Here is an 11,785-nt window from a genome sequence, read left to right as displayed (position 1 = left end):
GAGAGAGCATGTAATTTCAAGAGGAATCAAATATTTATTTGATAAAAAATTGTTTTTTAAATGGCTGAGATATCCAAATCAGAGGGATCCTGATCAAAGATGGAACCCCCCTTTTACTATACGATCGCTTTGTTTTATTTGTTTTTGGATGTCTCAGCCATTTCAGAACCGATTTTCATAAAACAAACTTTGAATTCCTCTTAGAATGGTATGCTCTGTAGTAATCCATAAGTGGTTATCTGGTATCTCGCAAGAAGTTAAAACCCCAATCCTCGATCGTCTACACCAATTCTATCCATCCCTTTAAGGAATTCTAAGGTTAAACATGTTCCATGAAAAATAACGTATGTGTAATGTTATCGCCTCACAAGTCTCATTGAAAAATGATCTCATATAAAGACGGAATAAACATTTCACATAAGTATCGCATTTATAAATTTAACATGATTTAGATATACGACAAACATTTAAAAAGCTATTCCATCACTATCTTGTTTTAGTTAGACTTCGGGTGACTTTATTTGACTTAATAGTTTCTTCAATAGTTTCTTCTTGAGAGTCGACTTGAACGTGAAGTGAACATTCCCTTTAAATACATGTACTCGAAGAATATGAGGCCAGGTCTTAAGACGATGGGACTTTTAGGAATGGTAGAGGTGGTGGGGGAGAAGTGGGGGGGGGGGGCTGTGAATTGATGAGAGTGGTCGGTTAGGAGAAAGGGGAGAAGGATTTCAAGGAAGATTTACCCTCATCATCATCATAACGAGATGTCTTTCTCAGTATGGGGAACTTAATTCACCCTCAGTAACTTCATCCTATAGGTACGGGAAGGAGAATGGTCCGGCTGTATGATGATGTATCACAAGCACAGTTGATACATGGCCTTGACGATTGCGGGAGGTACCGCCTTCGAGCGCGGATGCAAAGCGCGGATGCCATTTCCGCGCCTACTACCGTGTCAGTGGGGAGATGTACTGCTACCGTCGACAAGTAAAAGCTCTACCATATTTTTTTTTTTTTTTTTACGTTTATTTGAATGAGAGACAGACAAACAGACAGACAGGCAGACAGACCCCATGGAAGAACAGATCTATCATGTTGATAGATCTGAAATGGGCTATCCACCGTTACATGTTATCATCATTGTCACATGTCAACTTGTTTTCATTGTATTTTGATATTTCAATCTTGATTCTTGTTTTAGTTATGTCATGTTCAACACTATTTATCTTGCATGTCTTGTATATGATTTGACTGTTTCGGAAATAAAAACAAACAAACAAACAGATAAGAAAACTGCCAGTCGTCGTCAACAGTCAAGAGAAAGGTGTTTTTTTTTTTTTTTTTTTTTTTTTTTTTTTTATCGTCAGACAAGAACGTGTTACACTTTCAGAATTTCACTTTTTCGCGGTTATATCAGTTTATCTGTTCCAATCACCATCACTTATACAACTTCACTTCGATAAATTTCAGATTTGACCTTGGCAAATCAAGTTTTAATATCGCGTTAAAGGATTTTCTTAATCTTATTTTGGATAAAAATTATGTGAGTCAACGTTTAATCATGCACCTTTCGAAGGACGGACATGCGTCGTGATGTTACACAACGATTCTATCCTAACGATTAAATTCCATCCCCATCCGAGCTCTTTCCAGCAATTAAGTTCCATTACTACTGCTTAATGACATTATGCGATACCACATAATTTCCTTAATCATAACGAATTAAGAATCCATGATAATCATGGTGGTAAATTCAAATAACACCAATTGAATAAACATTTAGGGCCGACTATATCTTTTAAACAAGAATGTGACGCTATATAAAATAGAGATAAGTAGATGTACATTATTTGTATTATGTCTGTATGTATAGGCCTGTACAATATACATACATGGATACAAAAAATATTGATGAATCTCTGATATCGTTACGACGAACGTCCTTCATTATTTTGTTCCCCTTCTCTGCTTCTCCCCCTCCCCCTCCCCTTCGATCACTGTCACCGCTCACCGACGGGGCATCGCCATTCGTTGTGGCCAGGAGCATAGGCAGCGTGATGGGTTCACTATCATCCTTGGAATTGTTATTCCAAGGTACCATCCCCATGTCTTGGCATGTCATTATATTCTGTCGTGCCAGCTGTTCCAAGTTGATGATTTGTTTATTCACTTAACGTCACAACGCCGCCGACACTCGATGGGATCGCGGGTAGTCGAGTACTGATGACAGTGCCCCAAGTTCACTGCGAAAGTAGACTCGATTTCAATATCATAAATTCTCTTCATTTCTTTCCCTGCATGCATGGTCCCCTTAACATACTTTCCACACTAGTATTCATTACGATCCCGTGTTCTCGAGAAAAACCTTTCTCTTCCAAATTCCGATTTTTGAAATTTTGCAGTGTTGTCAATATGGCCTGCCGACAAATATAAATATGTTAGTGAAGACCGTCATAAGGAATTATGAATCATGTAAGACAAAATGTTTAGAGTATGCGTTAAACACAGCCATCGCGTCTGGAGTTCTAACAATAAAAACTGCTATGCTTACAAAACGGGTCTAGGGCAATTACCCCCTGGGCATTTACCCCGCACCCTTCCCCTGGCCCTAATCCTAATCCTAATCCTAATTCTGAACCTAATCCTAACCCTAACCCAAACTCCTAAACCTAACCCTAACCCTAATCTTTAACGTTACCGCCAACCAGTATTTGGCCGGGGGGTAATTGCCCTCTCGGGGTAATTGCCCGGATACGTTACAAAACAACTGCGTCAACAACAAACATCCGGCAGAAAAAAAAAATGTTGAGGTTAAATTTTGATCCAATTATTAAAAAACCCCAACTATACTTTCAGACAATGATAAAGGAAGGAAAGAAGCAAGAAATGTATAGATGTAAGACCTATAGAGCGAGGAACACGTACAAACAGGATGTCGTTATAGCTTCAAAAGAGAGCTTGCGTTTTCTATACCCAAGAAAGCGGAATGCCATTCACTTTTAGACCAATATCCGGGTTCTTGTCGAATTGGAGCGGAAGAAAAACCGAAGCGGAAGAAAAACTGTGCTGTAACCATAATGTGCTAATTAAGAACACCGAGAATTGCATTACGTGACCTGCGGGTATGCATGGGTTAATGCTCATCTAGAGGGTTCCATGCTGAAAAGTTAGGTGGCTACTAGCGTGTTTTTGTTTTGTTTTGTTTTTAATTTCAAATACACAAACTGTGTGATGATTTTTACATGCTTGCATTTTCCAGCCTGTAGGCTTCGTCAACAATTATTTTCTCACATGTCGGATGCACAAATTGCAGTTGCTGGGCATAATAAGCTGCTGCTATTATAGGTCTCTGGAGAATCTCAAGAATTATTGTGCTTTGTCATTGGTTTATTCTACAGGATGTTATTGTATTCGGAACACTCAAGGTTTGAATGCGCGATACGAAAGTGTTTTAGCAAACAGACTCTCGTCTGTTTCGCAAAGCGAGGAACGCTTTAGATATATGAGCTTTAACCCTTTGTTCAGCTCTGCCTCTGTCTTAAACATCAGAACACCGAGAAACAGAAACAGTTGAAATTATTGTCATATTTTCCTATCAATAACGTCAAACTATCGAGACATCCCCAAATTTTTGCTCCATCCATACAGAGGGAAACGACGGACCTATGATAACGCTATCCTTTACGTAATTTTTGTATAACGGATGGTCAGATTTTCCTCAAAGTTTCATTGCGAGTTTCATCCATAGTTTAGGGTTTCATCTTCTTCTTTTTTTTTGGTGCCCAAGGAAATGTTCTCCTTAACCTCTCTCTGACGTCATAGCCATGGGATGGCATTGGGGTTAAATATGATTTATATACACCAGTAATGAATTGCCTTATACAGAATGAAAAAAACATCCAACTTGGCATAAGAAAATGAGCAGATGTAGAACTCCATTTTGTAAAAAAAAAGAAGAACAAAGAGAAACGAGATATACTGGCATTACTTATTTCAGATGGAGGACTTGCGTATATTCATAAGCTGAAATGTAGTTTATGATTTCTGACGTTTCTCTGTAAAGTTATTGAACAATGAAAGAGTCATCACTTTCTTTACTTATCATTTTGTTTGCTATACTAATCTTGAGCACTTTCTGTCCCCCTCCCTCCCAACATCCTGCACAAATCCGTTAAGACATTTAGTCCAGTAAAGTCGGCTCTTGGTAAAGCCTGGCCCCTCCCCCTCTCCCATACGGGTGCACGTCACGAGACCGACACCCACGAGTCATACAGCCCACGAGTCATACAGCTCACGAATCTTACAGCACATGAGTTATACAGCTCACGAGTCATGCAGCCCATGAGTTCGACACTAAGCTAATAAGGCCCACGAGACCGACACATTAAGCCCTGTGTGCGTGTTGTATCTGTCGAACTCGTGGGCTGTATGACTCGTGGGTGTCAGTCTTGTGGGATAACCCCTCCCATATTTCTGATGAGACATCATGCAACTTGTGCAAACTTGGCCCTTTTGGGCTTTATACATGGTTTGTGCACATTTTTATGTTTATTGTTTATTGTTGTCCACTCATGAGCAGCATCTTCATTTTTCCGGTCTGAAGAAAGACTCAAATTGTCATTAATAGGTGATTATTATTCGGTATGCCTCATTATAATATATTCCCTGATGTTACAAAGCACATAGGATAACAAGCAATAGGAATAGGAAAGGCAACATCTCACAAAACACCTCCTAAAACAGAAGGAGACCAAGGAACACCCCTAAACTAACCATCAAAATAGGAAGTTAAGGCATTGCAGCGGGATTTCAGAAATAACAACAAGAATATCAGATCTTCCTAAATGGAGAAAGAGAGAGAGAGGGAGAGAGAGGGAGATAAGGGAGCGGGGGGGGGGGGGGGGGACTGCAAAGAGGATAATGGGTTCGCAGCCAGTAAATGTGAGGGAAACCTCTCGGAGCTCAGGTCAGGCAGCATATCACAACAACAACAACAACAACAACAACAACAGCAACAACTGAATACCGCTAAATAAATGGATGGATAATTATTAATGACTGATATAATGCGCAAAAATGATTGACTTGAGAATGAACAAAAATATCATAGGCCTGGATGTAGTGGTAATTAACTGAATACTTGCACAGTTCAAAGTATGGATAAATTGTATTATATTCAATAAACCAAAAGATGCAAATTGTCATCGCGATATCCCGATGAGATTGATAAAACTGAATCAAATTAAAAGTTTGTTTTTGGGAAGTACCTCAGTATACATCTATCCACGTATGTATAGGCCTATTAATATTGCACTTGGACGGCCGGGTACGCTCACTTTTTTTCTCTTTCTGTTTTTTTTTTTTTTTCACAAAGGTATGACTCTTTCTCGGGGACGCTTTCCCATCATTGATCCAATTGTGCAACGGGAGTGTATGTACAAGGACCCGTTTTGCATGAGCGACAGATAAATAATTTGATTTGATTTGATTTGATTTATTTCTGCATTTTTCACAAAGTATTATACAACATAACAAACAATATTTTCCAGTACTATACATATCATATCCAACACAAGATGAATAAAAATACAGTCATAATGAACCAATAATGAAATATTGTATAGGTGAATTATAATCGTACAAAAACAACTGGAAAATCATTGATTATTCAATCGAGTCAATACATACATGATGCAGGAGACCGTCATCTTAAGCTGAAGCTTGATCTGATCGAGTTTAATTGCGGCCTCTATGGAAAAGCATGAAAATGGCTTATATTTCTTTACAAATCATTAATACATATCAAATTGTGTAACCGAAAAGGGTAGCTACAAACATGACAAAATGCACCGAGTGCAATGGTGAGTTACGGTGCAAGTGCATGTGTGTAGATTTGTTATTTTATTATTGTTAATGATATTTGAGAAAAAAAAATGTGTAGATAAATTTTCATATAATCACCATATTATAGTACAGGCTCCGAGTGACATGTTCCTCTGCTTTTAAAAACGTGACTTTCTTTTTTAAGGCTATGCCGCTCTACTCGCACCATATACATGTACAAAGTACATGTCAGAATACATATTACCGCTGTATCTCGCGTACAGATAATTATAATGGAGAGCTTGATGGTAAGCGCCGTTTTTAAACATTCTGATAAAGTAAGTTTATCATCAGCAGATGGAGCAGAATAAAACCTTTCCACTGATACTAACCCCTTATACATACTGGGTAAGAAAATGTTCTTGGAAGTTAAAAAAACCACTCATTTTCTTATTCTTTTCTACTTTTCCGCATCTACATCTCAAAATGACAAGAATGGAGTTGCCTTGTTCTGCCATCAAACCGTCATAAACTGTGTTTTGCAAACTGATCCAAGATTTCATCATCCAGTCTTTTTTGTTTTGTTTGTTTGTTTTGTTTACCTGGATTATGAAACTGCAGCACCGCGCACCTAAACTGAGCAGCTAGCTGAGGCAGGTCAACAAGCTACCGGCAGTCGCGCTAGCTAGGTGGATTAGACGAGTACGATCCTACGAGACGTCGACTGTACCGTAGATCGAACATAAACAGTGATACTGATACAGTGATAGACGGGACTACTACTGAGTATGAAAAAGAATCTATCACTTTAGAGACGACGCGCTGAGCTAAAGGTGCATGGTGAACAAGCAGACCACAGTGGACGATGTACAACATTTATTTTGCCGGGGAGAGAGGTAGCTCTTATCTCGTATTTACCTGTGTTCCGCAAAGACGATTAAATGACCTTGATTTAGAAACTCTGTAGATTCTACTTTGCTTTAGTCCCACCTGCTCTTGTCCATGTAGGGTCTGTGGCTCAATGTCATTACTACATTGTAGAGATCTAAATTTTACATAGTGTAGACACGTGTTGTGGATCTTACTGGAGTGTCAAGAGTCAAGATTTGTAGAAGTTAGTTAATTAAGTTTAGTTCCTTTTTTGTACCTTTTTGTGATGAGCCCATAGGCCGTACACCATAGTAAAGACTCGGGACTCATTCCGTGAAATGCAATGTCGGATAACTAAACTCAACGTATGTAACTGTGCTGTGCTGCGCAATCTCGTATCTCCCACTTCAAAAAAAAAAAAAAAAATAAAAAAAAAAATGAAAAAAATTGAAAACCTTGTTGATCATGATTGCCTTCATCATCATCTTCATGGTGATAGTTTATACCAGGCACTTGTATAAGACCAAAGTTTGCTTGTAATTTTATAAGATGTACCGGTGCTGTATTATATCAGCAAAGGAATGTTTTACATTAAAGTAATCAATGACTGAACATGATCATTTTACATTATTATGTTGATCAACTTAACATTCAGATATATTTCATAAATCAAAGCAGTGCCAGTGGTGTCGCTCGGTTACAAAATTTGTCTTGTCTTGTTTGTACTGCACCAACTGCTGCTGCTGGGCTATGTAGATGTGCAGTCCCTCATGCGTACAGTTGCAGGACTTTAAAATCTCATTTCAGACAAACAAAGATCCAAGACTAAATTTTTACATTGAAACGGACACATCAGTCATGAGAGACAAATTGGATCCCCAATGTATATGTAGTGGTGTGTGTCGCTGAGTTACTTGGCAGTTGACTAATAGAGCTGCTATTTACAGAAAAAAAGATATGGAGACAGAATGAATACACCAAAGTGAAATAAAGTATTGCATATTGGTCTCTTTCCTCATATGCCATGTGCTGTTAGTATTGCTAGAAATGACCTGGCATCATTCTTGATAAGATTTCGTCCTGTCTCGCAATAAATTCCAATAATCTAATGACTTTCAGAAATATATGCATACATGTATTTACTAATGCACTTATCTCGAAGGAGATTCGCCTAAAACAAGACAGCAATTATTTTTGGAAACGTATTGAAATCACTGGCAGCAACTAATGTATTCGAGCTTCAGTCAAGATGGTCAATGATAAGTTGTGAACACAAGTTTGGCTACCGAAAGTTTAACAGCACAACAATTGGAAATACTTGCATAAAAAGGAGGAAATACTGATAACAGGTTTGCAGAGACTCCAACCCCAAGCACCTTCTGATCTGGAGATTCCCGCGCCTGAAACCCCTAGCAAACGGGAGACTCCAACTTGATGTGCGTGAAGCGCACATCACGAGTGCGAAGTCCCTTGCGGTCTAAGGTTTTAGATGCTCTCTCGCGCTATCTAAGGCTGATTTTTCAACATGCAATGAAATTAAGAAAGAAATAATTTCAAGCGGGAGAAATTAGATCTCAAGCGGGAGAACTGGAGATTCTGCAAAACTGGGCTTTCGGCGGGAGATCTCCCGTCGAAAGCGGGAGAGTTGGAGTCTCTGGGTTTGAAACAAAAGATGGTTGAGAATGAAGAACATAAAATACATTACGGAAAATGATTTAGAGTATCCATATGCTCTGTGATAGCATTTTACGTTGCATACATGTATGTGTCATTGATTCTTTCAGCAGTATGCAGGTGCGCTGTGAATGATGATTAGTCAGTATGAAGCTGTACATCCATCAAAGAAGTTTCAGTGGTGAGTATTCAATCTAAAAATGAGTACAAATAATGATGTATGATATAAAATATATAAACCATACAATGCAGTTCTCGATTTCATACTCAGTCTGAGTTTAAAGTGATTGTTAGCCTCTTTCTTTCGTGAATATAAAATACTGATACATGAATACATTGTACATGAAATATTTTGTTTGGAGGGACATAAAAGAGAATCTCCTACAGAGTTACCATGAATAGAAATTGATAATCCCAAATCAACAAGTCTATGAGAGTGTAAGCTGATGCCAAGGACAAGATGCATAATGCTATTAAGTAGTTGTGTCGTTAAAGCATTTTGATGTCCTGATTGGGCCTTAGCTTGATTTCCTGTTTGTACGTATGACCCCTACATTGTATTCACATTTCTTTTGTTTCCAAATTACCAAAATATTGTATGTATGTATCTAGAAATAGGGTCTGTAGTGACATACCCAGTAATATCTACCCGTAGCAACTGATTGGCAAATTGTCCTCTGTGTATATTGACATTTATAGATTAACACATTTAATAGTAGCCATGATAAGTAGCCTGCATGTACATTGATGTAGGGTGATTTGTTAATCATTTGTAGTTTAAAAGCTCGATGCGAGAATCATTAATTTGAATAAATACATAGTATATAGGGGTAAGAATCATCACTGGCTATTCTATGCCTGTTTAGCAATCAGGAGTGGGTTTGAGTCATGAGTATGTAAGCTCATTTTAAGAATATATAATATATATATATATATATATATATATATATATATATATATATATATGTATGTATATATATATATATATATATATTATATACATACATAAAATCCTGGCTACTACTAACACACTGAACAATCGGATGTTTATCCAAACACTTCATTCTTGAAATTTCTTGCTTCCCACAACATACAGGTGCAATTGTAGGCATAAGTGTGTTTAGCATCAAAGGAATAGTGCATGCAGTGTCTGATTTCATTATTAATACATGTTTTTCTGCAAAGATTATTTTTTTTTTTTCTTCTCATTCCATCCCTCCCTTTCTCTCTTTCTCTCATTCCCACTCCACATGTATACAGAGGAACTAGTCATTATCAATCCAAATGACTTCCCATCTATCAAGATTGGAGATTTCCTGGAAATATTCCATCCAGATGAAAAACAAAGGTATGTCTTGAAATGATTATAATAAATGACTTCTCACATATTTATAGAATGCTTATAAAAAAAAAAAAAAAATCGAGGGCTGTAAGGGTTTAAATGAATTTTTAAAAAATAGATTATTTAGTTTGTAGTGCTGAGGATTTTTTTTTCTTTGTGTTATTTCAGCGCTCTCCTTTTATAACAAAAAAAAAAAACAGTTGTAACAAAATTATCGTTACAGCAAAGTGAAAATTAAGGTCCCCAAATGATTATCTGTACTTTATTTGTTCTGTTTTCATTATTAATTAATTTCATTATTTTATTAATTAATTTCATTATTACAAAAGAAAACTGTCAGTCCTGAGGACTTCTTTATAATGGGAGTCACTCATCATTTTGTTGTCAATCTTCAGTAAATCAAAATATAGTTTAAAAACATGAAAACATAGCTGCACCTGAATTTGGAATTGCGATTTTTTTTTTCAATTTTGAGTGCAGTTCACAAGTGAAGTGGTAAATGGGGATTCACCAAGTATCGGGGGAATCTGAGTTTCTGTACGGTTGCTCGATTATTCAAAAATGAGTAAAGATAGATAAAATTTGCAATAGACAATGTTAAGGTGGAGTTTACATTCTTTCTCTTTTTGCTTTCCCATCATTCTGAATCACACGCAGCCATCTTCTGGCACAAGTCCAGACTCTGAGTGTGGAGCTTCCACAGAAAGGTGAGTTTTGATTCCTCTCTTCATATCACAAACAATGGGAGACTTATGAGGCAGTGACTTCACATATGTGATTGTACATTGTATATGTAGTCAAACTTGACCTGTTCCTTACGGGAACCTGGTGGCCTGTGTATTATGTCTATGGGGATTTCAGAATTCAGTAGGGAACTGGTTAATAGGAGCGAAAAAAAGAACTTGAAAACTTTTGAATATGCAGTAGCCACAGAAGACAGATCATAATTTGAGTAAGATGCCAAGTTGCCTGAAACTCTTAGATGGTGTCAGTGCTACATTCTGTCTGTCTTCATATTTATTCTGTGGTACAAACAAACATGCAAACACATAATGCATCTACATCGTAAATCGTTTGTCTACCCAGAAGGATTGAAAAAATTAAAGTTGGACGATCCTAACTCCTAATGGTACGTTATTGTGTAACTCCTCCTCCGAACGAAATTTGTGCATGCAATTGTGCAATGCCAGACTGCAGCGCTATCCATAAATGTGTGGTACAATGCTGCCACTGAGACGTGTGTGTGTGTACGCATCATACACAAACATTGTGACGGCGAGCTGCGGTGATTGGAGAAGAGAGGCCAGAAGACTTGTGGCTCTTTTGGCCTCTCTTCATGCACATGCGCACTGAGAGTGTGCATCCATTCGGAAGCTCGTGTGGCTCGGACAGCCATTTTGGGTCAGGTGATTTTGAGCCCAGCGTGTGTTCGCTGACCCATTGAGCCAGCGCCACTCTCATTCGGTATCACGACATTTCATACAGAATGGGGGGAGGCAGCGTGTTGCGTTTGTCTCCGTGCTGCACAAGCCACTCGCCAAAATTGTAAGGCTTTAATTTAGATGAATTTACATTTATACTTGCATATATGCATTTATTCCCAATAAGGACACATTTTGGGATTGGAAACTACGTGATGTTCTAATATTCTATCTCTTGGAATTTTCACACCTGGTACATGATAGGAGTGATCAGCGTAGAGCAGGGCGTGGCCTCTCTCTTCCAGCTGCGGGCCTACCAGACAGTGACGGTCAACAGGGTGCCACCGGACAGCCAGGATGTAGCCCTGGACCTGGTGGAGTTGGTCTTCAAGGACCAGTACATCAGCAGGAGTGACATGTGGAGACTCAAGAACAGCATGGTAAACAGAAGCAAGTCCTTGAAGCAAGGAATGCTCTTCAAAAAGTTTAATTTCTGAGGTCGTTTACCGAGAGTTCCTTGATACATTTTTCAATTGAGCCTGTAGTATGTTTGATTATGATTAATTTTTTTTTTTTTTAAATCTGAAAATGAGAAGCAAAAAGAATCCATGCTTATCAAAGCTTTGAGTGTCTTCCATGTTCAAGCTTAAGA

General features: G+C 38.0%; 1 protein-coding gene across 1 annotated transcript in view; it reads left to right on the top strand.

The window, feature by feature from the left end:
• The first annotated feature begins 6,610 nt into the window (after positions 1–6,610).
• The window catches only part of LOC140226779 (GATOR1 complex protein DEPDC5-like), a 30,386-nt gene continuing 25,211 nt past the window's right edge, over positions 6,611–11,785 (top strand). The window contains exons 1-5 of the mRNA XM_072307206.1: positions 6,611–6,722; positions 8,481–8,551; positions 9,631–9,718; positions 10,370–10,419; positions 11,398–11,573. Of these exons, the coding sequence (XP_072163307.1) occupies positions 8,518–8,551; positions 9,631–9,718; positions 10,370–10,419; positions 11,398–11,573 (348 nt within the window). The 5' untranslated portion in view covers positions 6,611–6,722; positions 8,481–8,517. The remainder of the gene's footprint in view (positions 6,723–8,480; positions 8,552–9,630; positions 9,719–10,369; positions 10,420–11,397; positions 11,574–11,785) is intronic.

Source organism: Diadema setosum, chromosome 4, assembly GCF_964275005.1.
Source record: "Diadema setosum chromosome 4, eeDiaSeto1, whole genome shotgun sequence".
Classification (NCBI taxonomy): Eukaryota; Metazoa; Echinodermata; class Echinoidea; order Diadematoida; family Diadematidae; genus Diadema; species Diadema setosum.
This window is presented reverse-complemented; position numbering and strand designations above follow the sequence as displayed.